Raw genomic sequence first — 19,292 nt, 5'->3', positions numbered from 1 at the left:
AATTGAATAAAGGTCTCGGGATTACTTTTCCCCATGATTTAACATAGACTGTCAAGAAATTGTTGAATTTTCTACATAATTCCTGAAATGCCATAAAGTACGGGAGAGGATTCTTCAAATCAATTATGACGTCATAATGGTTCTAGCACCAAAAAAATACTCCCTGGAATCATTTACTAGATCTTGACCTTAAGAAGATTTTTTTAAACATGCTAATAATTTTTCGATGATTTATCTCCTCTAAAACTGCATGCAGGGTAAGGCTCTTTAATTTATTTAAACACCCTTAAATTCCCTTTACCTAAGGATGTTTTTGGCAAGTTCGGTTGATATTGGCCAAGTGGTTCTTGAAAAGAAAATTTTAAGTAAATAGCTTGCAGATGGACATATATACCGACAGATGGATACCAGACAAAAAAATAATCAGAAAAGCTCACTTGAGCTTTCAGCTCAGGTGAGCTAATGATATCAGGTAGGTACTTGTGATGGATAAAATTAAGAGAATTCATTTGCATTTATTCATACAGTAGTTGTCAAAATTAAGAACAGTTACAGAAAGAAAGTATAAAACAAATACATGTGTATGCTCGTCACGGCTGCCTTTTCTTTTGGGTGTCAATCCTTCTTTCACTGTGTGTCATGTTTACAAATTAACAAAATACAAAACAACTTCAAAAACAAGTTTGGTACAGAATAGAATGGGACTTTTGTTATGTTTTGTCCCCTTGAGTGGCCTCTGTGATCCCTTGACTGGCCTCATATTTTTGTTGTTGTCTGTCTTTTTGTAGTTTGATGAATCTTTTAAAGGATTCATATTCTCTCTGCTCTTCCTCATCTGTAATAGATAAAGTATGTAAACCTAAATATATGATTGTCCAAGAATATCAGAATAGATAAGAACTGATTAGTAGAGTACATGTATGTTGATAAAATTTCAAATCTAAGTTCTACACATGTAGTGTTTTGGCCAAGAAGATGTTTTAGAGGATTGTTCGATACACTTATTGAATATTGTTAACATATCTTTTTAAAATGAGTTTTACACTCACTAAAGTTTCACAAATTTCATCCCAATGCATGCAAATGGTTTAAATAATTACTTGAATCTATTAAGAAAAACATAGGTAATCACAGATTACAAAGCTCACCGAGACGAGACATCACCCTTATGAGACTTCACCTTTATGAGACCACCTTTATCATATTAAATGAAAATCATTCTTTATGATCTTGGATATTCATGGATTCTGTTTTGACACAATATCGTATATAATCTGTTAAAAAATTGTATGATAATCATATGTTCATATGTTAATCAATACAATAATATAAAATTAAATATTGCATCCTATCATATTTACAACATATATCATATAAAACAATAAAATACCATAATAAACAATGATGAGATATGATATTGTAACGTATGATATGACATTGTATTGTGTTATACGTTATTGTATTTGATCACATAATACAATATCATAATATACAAAACAATATAGCATTATATTACAATATCATATTACATAATACATCATAACATTGAAACATATGATATGATATTGTATAATATAGTATGATATTGTATGATACTGTATCATTTTTGAAACATAATATGATATTGTATCATCTGATACAATATAATTTGATACAACATTGTATCATATCAAATGATACAATATTATGTGATAAAGTAATATAATATATAATAAAACATTATATTATACATATTGTATCATATGATACAATAATATATTTTAAAATATCATACAATACAATTTAATGTGATGTGATAATATATCATATTATAAACCAATATCATTTTATACAATATCGTATGATACGATATTATATAATATTACAGTATCATATTAACAATTTCATGTGATATAATTCTATATTACAGAAACTTATATCATATTATACAATATTGTATGATTCAATATTATAGAATATACAATATTGTATCATAGGATACAATATTATATTTTGCAATATCTTATGTAATAGTATCATGTGATAAAATAATAAATTAATAATACAATATAATATTATACAATTTTGTATCATAATATACAATACTAAACATAACGATATCATATTACAATATCATAACATAAAATATCCAAAAAAATGATACAATATCATATCGTATCATATAACTTTTTATAATATTACATATGATATTATATTGTATCATATTAAACAATATTGTTTCATACCATACAATACTATATCAAAGGAATCATGTTATATCATTTATCAACAAACACATCTATCTATCGAGCAGGTTTGAGTGAGGTAGGAGATTTCTTTAGCATCCTTGATAATGGAGATCAGGCTCTGCATCTGAAGCAACCTCTGCGTTTCATTTATAATATAGTTAAATCAATTATGCAAGCTATCATCTATAAAACATGTGACCTGTTCCAAAAAAAATAAACATCCGAAACCTATGGCTCAGATTCAGCATTCAAGCCTGTCAGGTGCATCAGTATACATAAGACGCATCTCCATGCAAGTTTGGTGAAGTTCAGACCAGTAATAACTAAGATATCATCATCAGAGGGCACTAGCAATTAAAACCTTAACCTGCTCCAGCATCCGCAACCTATAGCTCAGATTCAATATCCATGCCTGTCAGGTGCATCTGTATCATAAGACACACCATCCATTCAAGTTTGGTGAAGTTAGGACCTGTAATAACTAAGATATATTTTTTAGCATCCTTGATAATGGAGATCAAGCTCTGCATCTGAAGCTTCCTCTGTGATTCATTCATATTACAGTTTAATCAACTATGCAAGTTTGAAATAGTACTATTATCTATTAAACATGTGACCTGTTCCAAAAAACTTAACCATATCCAGCATCTGAAACCTATAGCTCAAACTCAGCATTCAAGCCCGTCAGGTGCATCAGTATCATAAGACGCACCATCCATGGAAGTCTGGTGTAGTTAGGACAAGTTATAACTAAGATATAATCATCAGAGGGCACCTGTTTCAAAAACTTTAACCAGCTCTAAAAACCTTAACCTCCTCCAGCATCCAAAACCTTTGGTTCAGATTCAGCATTCAAGCCTGCCTGGTGCATCAGTATCATAAGACGCTCTGGTGAAGTTAGGACAAGTAGTAACTAAGATATAATCATCAGAGGGCACCTGCAACGAAAACTTTAACCAGCTCTAAAAACCTTAACCTCCTTCAGCATCTGTAACCTGTAGCTCAGATTCAGCATTCAAGCCTGCCTGGTGCATCAGTATCATAAGACACACCATCAATGCAAGTTTGGTGAAATACGGACCAACAGTAACTTAGATATTGCTATCAAAGAGCACCTGCAACAAAAACTTTAACCTGCTCCAAAAACCTTAACCTCCTCCAGCATCCGAAACCTTTAGCTCAGATTCAGCACTGAAGTCTGTCTGGTGCAACAGTATCATAAGACACACCATCCATGCATGTTTGGTGAAGTACAGACCTGCAGTAACTTAGATATTGCTATCAAAAGGCACCTGCAACAAAAACCTTAACCTGGTCCAACAACCTTAACCTCCTCCAGCATCTGAAATTTAGGACTCAGATTCAGCATCCAAGTCTTTCAAGTCCATAAGTAGGCCCAGATGCATCATCCATGCAAGTTTGGTGAAGATAGGACAAGTAATAGCTTAGATACAGGACCTGCAACAAAAACTTTAACCAGGTGCGGACGCCGACGCCGAGGATATAGCATAAGCTCCCCCTGACTTCGTCTCGGTGAGCTAAACACACTTTGTGAAGTATATATGTTTCAGATACATGCATAACTCTATGTGAATGTGTTAAAACTTGTTTAAAATATTAAACCATTATTTTGATATAGGTTAAAAAAAACCAGAAGTTGCAGACTGCTGAAGAAGTTTGCACCTGTTGTCCTAATTAATTGTCGAAAAATTGGATAAACTGAGTAAATACTGACATTTTAACCATAATTTATAATGGCAGGACATGTTGTGTGACCTTAAAACCTTTAAATAACCTTGACCTTACTTACCCTCTTCTGGTTCATTCCTGAAATCTTCATCACTATCACTTTCATTTTGACCTGGAGTGATAACCATTCCTTTCAACCTCTTATCCACTAAAAGGAGTAATAAAAACAATTGTTCAATACCAGGTGTATACAACTGATAAAAGCTATTTGTTTCACCCAAATCCAGAGTCAAGATTTTTTTTTAATTTAATACAACAGCTGAAATTTGTGTTATAGTGAGGCAATTTTTTGACCAATTTGCTGCACTAGCAACTAGGTACCTTCCATGTCACCTTGACCTCCTAAGTTTACATCATTCTGTAACCTTGACATCTGATCTTTTTGTCTTGATCTCTCTTTTTGTTCTTTCTCTGCTTTCAGTTTTTCATACTCAGCACGGTAATCTCTATTTAGAATAAATGTGCAATGCTTATGAAAACGTGCACATTCTAAAATATATATCACGTTTGCACCAATAAACTGTATAAAATATCACTCATGTCATAGATGATAATAATACACTGTAATTGTAATGAAAGCAAACATTTCTTGCATACAAGCATTGAAATGACATTGGGACCTTTTGCTTTTTAATTATATGGCTATCAAAAAGGGTTTATTGGTTGGGTTAAAATAGGAAAAATTCATATAATAACAATTATTTATGATTTTTATCTACATGTGTGTTTTCTATCTGTAAACATTGGGGGTACAAAACAAGAAATATAAAAAGTGATAAAATTAATTTGAGATATCTGAAATTTGAGATGGTATGAGATTTTTAACCAATGATCCCTCTTCAAAAACCTACTTTTCATATTCAACAACTCCTTCCTGTACAAGATCAAAGAATTGTGGGATACCTTCTCCTGTCATTGCAGACACACCAACATTCTAAAGAAAAAAACATAAGATACCGGGGTATCTAATTGGTAGGAAATGTTATTTTTTCTTTGTCATTCTGTTCATTGATAATTTTCTTTTTGCCAATATTTTTTGAGAGACTGTTTTCCACATAAGATAGTGATTTTATTAATGAGATTAAAAGTTGAAATATATATATTTACAAATTATGTGTTATTTAATGAATATCAAAAATCTGTGACCAAGAAAATGTTTGAAAAGTAAAAAATCTGAAAATTTTATGATGACTAGAATTTAACAGAATTTATTAAGCTAAAAAAAAAAGAATTAATATATAAAGTCATGTACAATGTATATTGCACACTGTATCATGAATGTTATTTTTGGAATCTTTACTTTCAAGACTTCTACAAAATTATCTGGCCTTTATGTGTAAACTTCCTTGCAAGAAAATTGCAAAATTTGACAATGTAAAAAAAATCATTGTTTGCAGTAGATATCAGTACTGCATGTACCGGTACATTGAAACTACATGCACATACTATACATGAAAAACAAGCATTGGTGCACAGAAAACATCTTATATTTCTAACCAGAGTGAATACATTCAATACCTTGAGCCCTGCATAGAATTCATCCAACACAAGACTCATCGACCGTGTCAGGTTTGTCACGTACGACGTTTCCGACTCCAGAGCTTCCTGGAAAACCTCAAAGTCTGTCATCCACTCCACAGCAAATTTGTTACTGATGATGTCCACCTACAAGGTAATCAAATCATACTCAGTATTGTATTATGACACTGAAGAAAATCAATAGTATTACAAAAGAACAATTCAATCAGTGTTTTAATGAATAAACATATATTCTTGAAGTAGTTACAGTGAGGTAAAAATAAAGAATTGCAGTTGAAGATATTAATACTTTTAAAATATGATTTACCTAATTACTTACACTTTAAAATACAAAAAAACTTGAACTATTAATGTTAATCCCTTTGAAATTGGCAACATTATGAAATTACCTCAAAATTTTTACTGTAAATAACACTTTAAAAAATACATGTAACTGTGGTCATCATTTGCAAAGTACCGTAGATTCTATATTTTAAAGAGTTATTCTGTCATTTTGTATCAAAACGCAAAAATATCAAATAGCAGGTGTCCAATTGTTCGCATGTTTTCATATAAATTTACATCTGCCCAAAAAAGATAAATGAAATTTCAAAATCTTCTACAGGTGCTTTTTGCAATTTTTCGCCAATATTAAATCCTCACATTTTATAAGGTACATGTATCTGCAGTAGTTGAACCTCAAAGTTACATTTATCAGTAGATCAGAAATTGATCAGTATCACATTTTATAAGGTACAGTACATGTATCTGCAGTAGTTTAATCTCAAAGGTACATTTATCAGTATGTGTACCTAAAACTATAATCTGTTAGAGATGAATTACCTTGTTCATGGCTACAATAAAAGGAAGCTTGGCCTTGTACATAATGCTGCAGGCATACAGCATGTTGGACATAAAGGTCACTGGGTTTATGCTGCGAGATGTGTCCATCACGTACACCACGATGGTCGGGAAGGTGGAGGCCTAAAACATGTTAGAACTCATTGGATATGGATATATATAAACATGCACTGTGGAATTAATGATAATCATAATAATGGTAACTTAACTTCTGTTGACTCAGTGGGAACCTATTTTACCCACAAATTAACATCCTCAGTATATTGTGAAAAAGAAAACTCAAGAGACTTCAAAACTAGGTTTCCCTGTTATCAATTTTTAGAATTGACAAGACATTGACAGGAAAACAAAGAATTGGTTTTGAAAAAACAAGATATCTGTGAGCCAATGCTCACTAGTGATACCCCCGCTCTGATGTGAATATGCAAAATAAGCAAAGTCGTCATTTAACAGAAAGTTGACTTCTGATTGGTACAGAAATACATCCCACCATATGGCATGCCTAAACAAATAGTGTGTTAAAATTTCAAGCATCTGCGATAAACAGTTGCTGAGAAATCTTTGACGAAAATTTGTTTGAAAATTTTGGCGAAAAATAAACAAAGTCTTCATTTAACAGGAAGTTGACGTCTGATTGGTACAAAAATATATCCCACGATATGGCATGCCTATATAAATACTGTGTAAAAATTTCAAGCATCTGCAATAAACAGTTGCTGAGAAATCTTTGACGAAAATTTGTTTGAAAATTTTGGTTAAAAAATAATCAAAGTCATCATTTAACTTTTGGTTGACGTCTGATTGGTACAAAAATATATCCCACAATATGGCATGCCTTAACAAACACTGTGTTAAAATTTCAAGCATCTGCGATAAATACTTGCTGAGATAAATGCGACAGAAATTTTTTGTTACGGACGGACAGACAGACAGACAGACAGACGGATGGACAGACAGACAGACAGACACACAAGGGTAAAACAGTATACCCCCTCTCCTTCGGAGCGGGGGTATAAAAAAAAAGTTCCAAAACTTGCTGGACACTATTCATATTAAGTGTGACCATCTAGTTCAGCTAGAATACAGTGTATATGACATGTTGGATTAACAAAGTTCCCAAATTTCAATTAACAGTTGAGGTAAAGAAGTTAAACTGTCTGAAACAAGTAGCAATTAGCTTTTCCAAACATTTAGAAATTCCATGGCATGCCTTTTATATTTCTATGAACAGGGGCATTTTTTCAGAAAACAAATCCAATTTGTGCTAAATTTTGGAAGATATAGAGCCTTTCAGGATTTGCTTCTAGTAAGTATAGCTCATTGGCAAATGAAAAATTTATGCATTGCTCCTAGAGGCTATATGTATTACATTTCATTGAAAGCAAACATGACCAGCTTTGGAATCATTACATATTGTTGGAATAGATGCAATCATTTATAGAGATAAGACACATAGTATAACTTTCTCACCAGGGTTTCTGTAATGATAGTTCCTGATGCTGACCAAGTGAACACCTCGATCTGACCAGGTGTGTCCAAAATCACATACCTTGAAGTCAAAGATCATGGATAAAAGATTACAAAATAAGTAAACATGCAAATCCACAATATATATCTTGTCTATTAACTTGCTTTAAAAATCTGCGAATGAATACTTACTCAGTTTGCCCTGTCTTCTGTTCAATGAACTGCATAACCTACATGAGTAAAATTGTAATACAAATATACCGGTATGTAAACAATAATCATGATAATTGATAAGATTTTGTACCATGGTTTGAGTACATCTTTAAAAGAAATTGGAAATAAACCCTTAGATTTCCAAATCACATATGAATGTTCTAATCGTGTGGATCAACAATTTAGAAATTAGATGATAGGGATCCAGAGCCTACCCCCCCCCCCCCCCCCCCCAAAAAAAAGGAGATGTTTGTAAAACACTTATGCCCCCTTCCTTGGATACATCTATGAAGAGAATGAACGAAAACGGCAAATAATTGAAATTGTCTATGTCCAAGGGGCATAAATCTGTCAAAGAAATGCTTGATTGAACCCCAAAATCAATCTTGATCTAGATATTATAATGATAAACCTGTATACAAAATTTCATTTCAATAAGTGCATCCACTGCAAACAAAATGAACGGAAACTGTTGGTGGACTGACCGACCGACCAACAGACAGCAGCAAATCAATATGCCATTGCCATCTCTTCTTCGAAAGGGGGGGGGGGGGGCATAAAAATCAAAGATTAATTTAATAGTATAAAAGAATACAAAAATATGTGTGTATAGTATGAATATTGTACCAGGCATGTGCACATTGTAAAGAAAAGGATAACCTAAATCTAAATCAAAATGCTCAATCAATCAATCCTGACCCCCCCCCCCCCCCTACACACACACAAACAAACCCTATCATTTGGGAAAGACAGAGATGATAAATGTATTTAAAGCATCAGACATATAGAAGAAGGCATTTCTTTTCCCCTATATAGAATTTCTTTATCAGAAATCAATGCAATAGTGCAGTACTGTAAATGTTCTTTTCCTACATGTAGATATATATAAGTAGTAAGATAGATATGTATTATGAATACCTGGTCAAATCTTGTTGCAAACAGATTGAGAGATGTAACAATTCCACCATTTGGTCCTAGAGAATATCTATTTGTAAGGGTTAAGGTTTAAAAGGCTTAATTTCATATTTGCACTAACTATTACATGTAACATAAAAGGAAAAGATTAAATACTTCATATCTCTTCAAGACAATTTTCATCATTACAAGTATATACCGGTACAAATGAAAATGCTACCATGATAACAGATTCATTAATATGCAATTCATATTGAAATAATCTGAATTATGGTTTATAATATCTGATTGTTTCAATCTTTAGCAATATTAACAAAAGTAAAAAAAAAATCCAAAAGGATACTGTTTCATAACCTCCTTGTAATTGACCGTGTCTCTGATATCTGAAATTACAAAACCACTTATGTAGCAATAATTTAATATCATTTCAGCAATAAATAACATGCTAAAAATTTATTCTTCCATAGCATAATTGGGCTGAGTAGATAATGAGAGAAAAGTAAGATTCAAGATTTTTAGTTAAAATTTCACGATGAAGCAGTGGTTCAGATTTCTATCAAAATTTCCCTGATATTTGATAAATGTCTTGGTCAATTTGCATACTGTGCAGTATTTGATATTTTAATACATAAAGCAGTGCAGTGGCTTTGACAAATCAAACTACCAAATTTGAGGAGTTTAAGTATATGAATGCTAAATATACATCCCATCACATCCAAATTGTTGATTATTTTCTATAAATTTTTTTCCTAATTACATTTTAAATCCATTTTCGTTAATAGAATCCATCATACTAAGGATTATAAATTATCTACAGGAGGATTACTTTACCAATATTTGCTGGATAGGGAACTTCGTGGACAGCTGGATCAAGGTTAATGACATAAGGTGGCTTCTTCTTAGCATGAAGGTGTGATGTGATTCTCTTTTGAGTATAGAAATAAAAAGATTAATTTACATGTTATGTTGTTTACCTGCTATGTTATACCTATCAAAGAGTTGCTTTTTAAAAAGCTGTATTTTTGTCTGCATGTTTTTAATAATAATAAAGCAAACATACAAAAACTGAAATAAAATAGTTCAATAATAAAGCTACTTCAGGTAGATCAAAAGTATGGTAGGTAAAAGACCAATTCACAATTTACAAAAGTTATGTATGCATCTTTGCAGAAAAAAAAAATTCTCACAGTAGTCTTTGCAGTTTTGAGGTTTTTATCTGTGTCATTTGATGCTAAAAATCTGTTTTCACTGTGAATCAGATTGCCCCAGGAAGGGGCAACCCAAAAAACTGAAGGAATAAATCAAATTCAAAGAGATTTCATCATAGGATGCCCAAATATTTGGTAGCATAGAGAAAATAAAAGTTATGTCTTCCCTTTTGATGTTTGGGTTGACCCCACAAAGGGAAACGACTTTCGAAAAGTGCGGATTAAACTACAGTATTCAAGTTACAAAGCTAAATATAGTTACATGTATCTAACATGTATTGGACAATAAATTGACAAGTTTGTTGTAGGGAAAATGGTTAACAGGTGCTATAAGGTACTGTAAATTCCTTATATTACGTGAGTACTTATTTCTGCGATCCTACTGTTTTCTGTCAAATCGCGAGAATATAAAATCGCGAACGCAGGACATTTATCCATATTTCTTATAGGTCCCAACTCTCAGAAAATAATGGTGAGAATTTAAAATTCGCAAGGGATGCTTCTTGCGATTTTACGCGGGTATAAATACCTCGCGTTTAATTAGGAATTTACAGTATATGATATCTCAGAAAAAGCTTGTATGGCATTGTATTCCTTACAATAAAATTGATATAATGATCGATTAACTGTATCATTTGTATTTTAATTCATATATTGTAATGTATTTTGTGATAATACAAAAACAAACTATGCAAATTACATCTATATATGCAGACAGGCAGAGACATAAATAACAGCCAATACAGTAATCTCTCAACCAAAATTACTATTTTAGAGATGGTTGACACTTTTCACGCTATGCACTGCATCAGCTATAAATACAGCAAGGCAGACATATTTTGACTAAGAATCCATATCGTTTTATGAACCAGAGACATAAATAATATGTTAGATAATGTCTCTGTATGAACTGATGAATTTGAAAAAATAACAACAACTGATCATGAATGAAGATCATTACTTGTTTGAAGTACCTGAACAAAAGTTGTCTTGCCTGACCCTGCCATACCAAGCACTAAAATACATGTTGGTCGTTTTGACTGTCCCGCTTTCTGGTCAGAGCAAACTGATGGTGAATTTCCCGATTCAGCATGTGGTGCTGGTGCCTCAGCCATTGTTGTTGACATATACAGAATATCTTGTATTTTGCACCCGATGTAATTTTTATTTTATTCGTATAATTTTCCATCGCATTTTGTTGTGTTATATTTGTAAAAAGAAACTGATTAATATTGCTTTAAAAATAATTTTTTAATAACAAGTCATAGAAATGTACGCTTTAAAAAAACAACTTCTGTTATACTTTTTGCTCGGAATCGACATACATAAAATATTTAACATAGAATGTGACGCATGCGTACCTGTAATTTATAGCGGCGACTATAAACTGGCAACAGACGATGCGATGTAAACAAAGCTAGGTAATGTGACACGACTTCAAGACAACTGTAAATCGACTTATTCGAGGGTGCTTTTTTCTACATAACCCCCTAGGTAATTCATATTTATATGGCGATTCAGTTGTAATATTTGAAGCAAACAGGTCACACTTGTTGAGACGAGTTTTCATCAAAGGCATGCACTCACCATTGTCACAATAGTGTATTGGAAATTGGTTTTTCCTGTATTTCATGTGCCAGAGCTATGTTAATCCACTATACAGAATAAAAGCAGTCTAGCTTCTGTTTAAAAATGACTCTTTGGCTATTGTTTTTAAGTTTCAATCCAAACAATCAAAAATTTTAAAAATATACTGGCGAGTAAGCAGTTCTTGCCAAGGACCATTTCTAGCCAGTGCATTGTTATGTCATTTTTTTGTGAATAATTTTATGTGTTAATTGATAAAATGACGCAACATCATGCACTGTTGAGAAAGAAATCAAGTGATGTCATCCTTTAAGTTTGCAAAAGAGTTTCCTGATCAACATTTGATACGCTAGTCCGAAATATCTGACGTTTTTCTGGCTTTTTTAACGATTTTGATATTCACTTCCCAGGAAAACGTCAGAACCGCCGCCATTACGAAAACTGGAAATTTCGCCGCCTTCAACTAGAGGTGGCATTCTCGGCCCGATTTTAAATACTTGCGAATCGTATCAAATATTTAACTCACAACTTAACAATAAAAAAATGACTTAACTACTCACTCATATTGCTTTAATGGGTTTGTTTGCTCTACTAACCGTCTGTTCAACACATTTTTATCGAACTGTCCGGCGAGATTTGAGTCACATGACTCGTTATCTTAAAAGACAGCGAAAATACGGTTGACTGTAATTGTGTGCTTCTATTATCAAAATACGGAGTCATATTTAATTTTGAGCAATATGAGTGAGTAGTAAAGTCAGATTTTTATTGTTAAGTTGTGAGTTAAATATTTGATTCAATTCGCAAGTATTTAAAATCGGGCCGAAAATGCGAAATTTCCAGTTTTCGTAATGGCGCCGGTTCTGCCGTTTTCCTGGCAAGTAAATATCAAATCATTAAAAAAGCCAGAAAAACATCAGATATTTCGGACTATTGATACGCATGCAGTCTTATCTTAAAAACTGAAAAATCATATTGACTGACAAATTTATCAATTCTTCTTACTTTTTGGAGGCAGGCATAACAATATAACAAGTCATTTTTCACCCAAATTATTTGATTGCAAGTCTGATTGAGTTTGAGTCAGTTTGGTTAAGTTTAATGTAGTTCTTGAGAAATGGTCCTTGGGGAGAACTGGTCATATGCCAGTAAGGGATTTGCATCATAAATGACAAGTACCCAGATGATAAAATGACGAACTAAAGGAATTGAATAACACTTTTAAGGTATTGAATAACACTTTGAAAAGATTGTTACTACGAAATTTATGCATATTTCAATTGAAACCAGCATCATTTTAACTATACTCTGTCCCGAGTTTTTGCTTCCACCACTTTTTGCTTGATATTTCAATAATAGTAAATACCTTTGTGCTCAAATTACGTTCATCCACTAATATAAAAAATGTCCAGATTATCTGTTTTGAAACGCCCCCTCTACCGCTTCAGGTTTCAATTCACATCCCGAAATTGAAAGTCTACGGAGATTTTGCATTGCAACAGCCATTAATAAGCCCGGATGATAACGTTAAAAAATTGCGCGATGCATTCCGAGTGTATTCCGAATGGAGAAAAGATGTAAACATTCCCCATTATAAATCTCCGTAAGGAATCGGTTTTCGTCCCTGTGAATTTTTCTTAGTGGAAAGGGATAATTGTTCAATGAAGATATCTTTGATATATTCCCTTTTAACGATTTCAACTGTATTTCTTTCACAGGTATGTGTGATTTTATTAAAAATCATCAAAAAGCGATGGAAGCAATAACTTGGGACAGACTATAGTTTTGATGCAAGAAATAGATAATTAAGTCCTACCAAAAGTTCAAGGTCTTGTTAAAGTGGATTTAATCTCATTTAACAACTGTTAATACAAGAAAAATTGTTTATTGTGTTTAAATTGTTGTTAAATATATTGATAAATATAACATTCTGCTACATGACTATTTTTATTTAGTGTACATGTATGACTGCATGTATAAATTTCAGCTTGAAAATGGAAAATTATCATGTGCTAGAAATTATTGGCGAAGGTTCCTTTGGGAAGGTGTACAAGGGGCGCAAAAAGTATTCCTCACAAGTAAGTTGTATTTGGTTGAGAACATGTATTACCTTGGTTTAATCATGATGATAATTAATCATAGGGTTTCATTCAAATATCGTGATTAAGATAAATTCAAAATTTATTATCAAATGATTATCATAAAAAAATTTTTATCTCAATTACAGGTTGTTGCCTTGAAATTTATTCCAAAGGTTGGAAAACCTGAAAAAGAGCTAAGAAATCTGAGAAGAGAGATAGATATTATGAGAAATTTACATCATGAAAACATCATTGAAATGTTGGATAGCTTTGAAACTGGAAAAGAGGTTATATGACATAAGACAGCATTTTAACTTAAAGACTAATAAAATGTAAAATAATGAATTATATTAGATAAATTAAACATAATACTTAATCTTATATAGTTATAAAGCAATTTCGACATATTAACTTGATTTGATTATTAATGTACCGGTAAATGTACATTGTAGACTTTGTAGAAGTCAAGCAATTATTATAATTTTTCTAGAATGATTACTTCTAGGTTGTGGTTGTGACTGATTATGCAGAGGGGGAATTATTTCAAATTCTTGAGGATGATGGAAGCCTTCCAGAAGAGCAGGTTCAGCAGATTGCCTGCCAGCTTGTGTCAGCTCTCTATTACTTACACTCCCACCGAATCCTTCACAGGGACATGAAACCTCAAAACATCCTCCTTGGCAAGTCCGGCATAGTCAAGCTCTGTGATTTTGGATTCGCTAGAGCCATGAGTTTCAATACTCTTGTGCTGACCTCTATAAAGGTACAAATTTGACAAACTCTATTTATTCACTACATGTAAACGACATGAAATTGCTACTTCTATGTATGTATTAGTTATATTTTCGTCCAAGTTAAAAGTGTTTTCTTTTTTAAAGGGCACTCCATTATACATGTCCCCAGAACTAGTGGAAGAAAAACCATATGATCACACTGCAGATTTATGGTAATGATGTAAACATCATGTGATAAATTATATACAAATAGATATCTGGGCTGCGTTTTACAAAAGAACTTACGACAAAGTCGTAAATGTTTTCAGTCTCATAGAATGGTCTTTAATAAAAAAAAAATTTTAATTAAAACCATTTATTTACAACTATTTTATTTTTCATAATATATTTTTTAGTTAGGGATTAATTAGCATTCATTAATTTGGTTGTAAGTCATAAGTTCCTTTGTAAAACGCAGCCCTGATCTTTATTTTTCTCTCTTATGTAATGGAGCAAACATAAAAGACTATTAACAAATATACTGCTTTTATCCTTCAGGGCCCTTGGTTGCATCTTGTATGAGCTCTTTACAGGCACCCCTCCCTTCTACACCAACAGTATCTTCCAGTTAGTGAGCCTGATCATTAAGGACCCAGTTAAGTGGCCCAAGAACATGACCCCTGTATTCAAGGACTTTCTCCAGGGTCTCTTGACCAAGAACCCCAGATCTCGCTTGGCTTGGCCTGATCTCCTACATCATCCTTTTGTTGCTGAAGGTGTTCATGGTAGGATCATAATTTTGTTTATTGTGAAAAGTGTTATCGAGGAAAATTTACCATACTTTTGACAATATTTAACGATTTTTGGTCTGATAAATTTGACATTAACACATGTAATTATGCAAGTTGAAATTTTATTTATTAGTTAAATTGTGTAAATTTACTTGTTTATGATAACATGATTGTATCAATGTGCAAGCAAGTTTTGAAAAAAGATTAAAAACTTACACCATGATGCGCTTTTTAATTTGATCTCTATCTGTAAGCAAAATGCAAGATAGATAATTAAGAAGGAAAAATTCCATGTTTAATTGAAATAAAGACATGGGTTGATTTTCCTTGTAGTACGAGAAGAAGATACTCACTTACAGAGCCCCTTCACCCAGCCTCTTTCAGCCTCCATGATGATTCTGAAAGAAAAGCAGTCCAAGGAAAAGGCTCATCCACCAGGCACCTCTAAAATTCTGGCCAAGGCTCGCAAAAAAGCCATGGAAGAAGAGAAAAAGGTGTGTTGCTTTTACGTAAAAAGAATTTCTCTCTGCTGTGTATTTGAAAGAAATCTGATACTGATTTACACTTTCCCATTATAAATGTTTGTAAACTGTTATATTTGAAACATGTATATTGTATGAAAATGATTAATGTAGCATATCATTTCCTATGTAGAGTGACAAAGAAGCTCCATCCAATGAAGAAAAAGAAAACTCAAGCAAAGAAGCATGGGGACCGAGCAAGAAGCCTGAGATCAAATTAGATATTAAACAGCAGCAGAAAGAGGTGGAGGCAAATCAACAGGCTGGGGACCAGTGGGACGAAACAGGACTCAGCAAGGTACCTTGTAGCATACCTGTGAAATACTGCTACCAGTTCCTTATTGTTGGTATTGTGAATAATGCTTGTTATATCAAATTTGTCATGGCTTTGTTTTTAATTTTTACATGTACAGTTTAATGTATTAAATTTGAATATTCTTAATTTAGATTTGAATTGTACTTACCATTAGTCAAATGTAATTATACATGTAGTATTGTCCACACTAACATTTTTTACTACCGTATTTTCATGCTGATTTTTTGGTTACTGAAATGCCAGAAAGAAGATGATAACCTGGTATCTAGTTGTTTTTTTTTTACCAATAGTGTACATATTATTTATTCACCCTCTCCTAAGATTGCATCCATTCAAAAGTCTTTTTTCAAGATCAAAAACTTTACTAGTGAGAAAAAAGTTTCCAGAAAGTAGGCAAGCTTTGTGTTGTAAAACTGATTTTTGTTAACACTGTGTGACCTCTAACTGTGTATTTTGTTTTATTTCTGAATTCAGATGACAGATATTAGAGAAGAGGTGAGTGTGGTATTCTGTTTATGCATGTGCCCTATCATTCCTTTAATTGATATAAAAAGCATACAAAATGTAGTTTATTACTAATACTATATGTGATGCTACATGTACAGATTAATTAAATACCCAAGTACATCTATACTTGATATTTTCAATTTTACGCATGCTATAATATAAGAAACAGTTGAAACAGTGAAAAGTAATACATTGTACTATGATTATAATGGTACTTAGTCTATCATTCACTTTTACACCTTTGTATTCTATAATACAATAAAATACCGTACATTCAAACTAATTCTTCATGTCTAAGCTAGGGTAACATTATAGAATCACGATCAGCACATGAAAGCTAGGAACCATTCTTTTGCCATGAATTTCACAAATAATATTTGCATGCACTGCATGAAGAATGTTTGGGAAGGAAATGTAGAAGATGCATTTTATACAAAAGTGAAGAATGTTTTGAAAAGAAATGTATAAGATACATTGTACAGTATTCAAAATCAATTTTGTTGTTTTCTTAAATTCACATGTAGTGGTTGATTGAAATGAAATTTTTTATTCAAAAATTTTTCTTTTTACAGAATATCAGCCCAACTCCCAGGCCTGACAGGATAAGTAAAGATTACGAGAAAGAATACCCGAGCATAGAGATCGAGGGCCGACGAACGGTGAGGAAGAGTCCCAGTAAGGAGAAAAGGAACAAGTCACATGTGGACAATGTCAAACTGGACACCGAGGTACCTCAATCATAACTATCTTAATGTAAAAAGTACTCTGACAGTTTAGAATTGAATAATACATAAAATTGAGAAAAACATTGTAATACAATCTCATGTAATTATAAATTATAAAGGTACCTGTCCTTACATAAGAAATAAATGAACTACTTAGTTTGCATATCGATTTACCTTCGTAGTTTTACTATATATGCATGACTTTTAACTCAGGGAATTTTTGGGGAAGGTTACGGAGCCCCTTCTTTAGATGCGCCCATGCAATCGGTTAAATCACATTTTTAGTTTAAAAACAATTTGAAATGTCTCCAGGAAGTGGACAGTGATGATGAGTGGCAGGGGTTGATTGAGCAGACGGACCAGGAAGGAGATCCAGACATTGCCCTCAAACTTCTACAGGATGTCAAGTTCCAGAACAAACTCAAATCCAGGATCCAGACCAGCTCGGCTCAGGTGCTGGATGGGATGCTGGAGGGGGCGGCCAGGCTCAAGACTGTGCTCAGGGTCATCACCAACCTCGTCACGCTCAAATGGTATAGAGGACAATCACTTTTATTTTGAATTTATATTCATCAACAACCATGTCACAATTAAATAATTTAAAGGACAAAAACTTTTATTGTCATATTCATCAACAACCATGTCACAATGAAATAATTTAAAAGACAATCACTTTTATTGTCATACTGTGGTTTCATTAATATTCAAAGGTATCAATTTTCGTGGATAAAGTAAAAATCACAGTTTCAAGGATATGTAAATTCGTGGCCAATGACCCCATCAATACAAAATATTAATAGAAATTGCATTTCAATGAACATTTACTTTCGTGAATCAACTTAAAAACGAAATCCACGAAAATTGGTATTCAACGAATATTGATGAAACCACAGTATTCATCACCAATCATGTTTCACTCAAGTGTTATAAGGGCATTCATTTTATGGTATATCATAATTTGCATGAAAATTATTTATTTTTTCTGTAAGGCTTTATCATTTTTGACAATCTGAAATAATTTCAGCATAATAAATTACATCTGCAACCTAAAAATCAATTATTCTAGAAAATATTAATTTCTTCACATTTACAAAGTATAGCATGTACCTGTATTTCAAGTTAAAAGAATATTGTAGAATTGCCATATTAGAATTATTGATATTAAACTTAGTACCTTAAATCTTAGGTTTATGGACATGTAGAGCTGTTTTATAAGATAATTGCGATTAATCCCATAGATTGATTTGCATAGTTTTGGACATACCAGGTACAAGTCTTTATAAACATAGTTATAGCAAGGATCTTTTTCCTCAACAGTGAGCTGAAGTGGATAATGGACTTTGTTAAAGCTTTGTCATTACCAAAGCAGCCACTGAATTTGATTGCAGAGATTTTGGACAAGAGTAAAGTAAAACAGGTATGAGATGTGAATTCAGTTTCGTTAGCTATGATTGATGACGAAAAACTAAGTATTTCCATTCTAAAATGATTGAAGGATTCTAAATTTTTTGAGACTTTATTTTCCAATACTTGAATTGATCTTTGATATGAATTTCTTAGAGTTATAGCCCTTTTATCATGAACATTTTCACTGCCGCTAATCAATGATTCATCTATGTATGTGCAATATGGCATAATGATTCATCATCAAGTCTTTTGGCCAGGAATTGTATAGTTTTAGCACATTGAAAATAAAATGTTGTAAAGAAAAAAGTCAGAAGGAAAAAATAACTGACATTATTTTTTCCTCCTTAGCAACCTTGGTGTCAGCAGATTTTGATTGACCTGGTCATTACCTTGAATGCCTACTTTGCCAGTGAAATCAGCTGGAATGATGACATAGAGAAAGACGTGTAAGTCATGTAAAATGTAAAGTTATCAAAACTTTGGGA

The 19,292-nt window shown here is 32.5% G+C and overlaps 2 protein-coding genes across 4 annotated transcripts in view; one reads left to right on the top strand and one right to left on the bottom strand.

Moving 5' to 3' along the window:
- Window positions 1-512: 512 nt before the first annotated feature.
- LOC128180077 (GPN-loop GTPase 1-like) lies at window positions 513-11,301 on the bottom strand. Its single transcript, XM_052847903.1, has 12 exons — window positions 11,134-11,301; window positions 9,783-9,876; window positions 9,295-9,334; window positions 8,955-9,021; window positions 8,016-8,053; window positions 7,827-7,905; window positions 6,339-6,479; window positions 5,496-5,642; window positions 4,829-4,911; window positions 4,299-4,423; window positions 4,039-4,125; window positions 513-835 (listed from the first exon to the last, which is right to left on the bottom strand). The coding sequence occupies exons 1-12, from the start codon at window positions 11,284-11,286 to the stop codon at window positions 711-713; spliced, it is 1,179 nt and encodes a 392-aa protein (XP_052703863.1). The 5' UTR covers window positions 11,287-11,301; the 3' UTR covers window positions 513-710.
- A 114-nt stretch (window positions 11,302-11,415) lies between these two features.
- Window positions 11,416-19,292, top strand: part of LOC128180076 (serine/threonine-protein kinase 36-like) — a 42,449-nt gene continuing 34,572 nt past the window's right edge. Inside the window, exons 1-13 of one of the 3 annotated variants that reach the window (XM_052847900.1) lie at window positions 11,417-11,653; window positions 13,734-13,824; window positions 13,974-14,114; window positions 14,333-14,590; window positions 14,706-14,773; window positions 15,099-15,325; window positions 15,665-15,825; window positions 15,986-16,150; window positions 16,643-16,663; window positions 17,248-17,403; window positions 17,713-17,933; window positions 18,718-18,817; window positions 19,156-19,253. In XM_052847900.1, coding sequence (XP_052703860.1) covers window positions 13,741-13,824; window positions 13,974-14,114; window positions 14,333-14,590; window positions 14,706-14,773; window positions 15,099-15,325; window positions 15,665-15,825; window positions 15,986-16,150; window positions 16,643-16,663; window positions 17,248-17,403; window positions 17,713-17,933; window positions 18,718-18,817; window positions 19,156-19,253 — 1,700 coding nt within the window. In that variant the 5' untranslated portion in view covers window positions 11,417-11,653; window positions 13,734-13,740. Of the gene's footprint in view, window positions 11,654-13,733; window positions 13,825-13,973; window positions 14,115-14,332; window positions 14,591-14,705; window positions 14,774-15,098; window positions 15,326-15,664; window positions 15,826-15,985; window positions 16,151-16,642; window positions 16,664-17,247; window positions 17,404-17,712; window positions 17,934-18,717; window positions 18,818-19,155; window positions 19,254-19,292 lie in introns of all 3 variants that reach the window. The other 2 variants (XM_052847901.1, XM_052847902.1) reach the window with 2 other exon arrangements.

Source organism: Crassostrea angulata, chromosome 4 (assembly GCF_025612915.1).
Source record: "Crassostrea angulata isolate pt1a10 chromosome 4, ASM2561291v2, whole genome shotgun sequence".
Taxonomy (NCBI): Eukaryota; Metazoa; Mollusca; class Bivalvia; order Ostreida; family Ostreidae; genus Magallana; species Magallana angulata.
This window is presented reverse-complemented; position numbering and strand designations above follow the sequence as displayed.

Coding starts and splice junctions, on each gene's coding strand:
- LOC128180077 (XM_052847903.1), bottom strand. CDS start 11,286: ATGTCAACAACAATGGCTGAGGCACCAGCACCACATGCTGAATCGGGA. Junction 7,906..8,015: donor CAGAAGACAGGGCAAACTGA/GTAAGTATTCAT, acceptor TTTGACTTCAAG/GTATGTGATTTTGGACACAC. Junction 4,912..5,495: donor AATTCTATGCAGGGCTCAAG/GTATTGAATGTA, acceptor TTTTTTCTTTAG/AATGTTGGTGTGTCTGCAAT.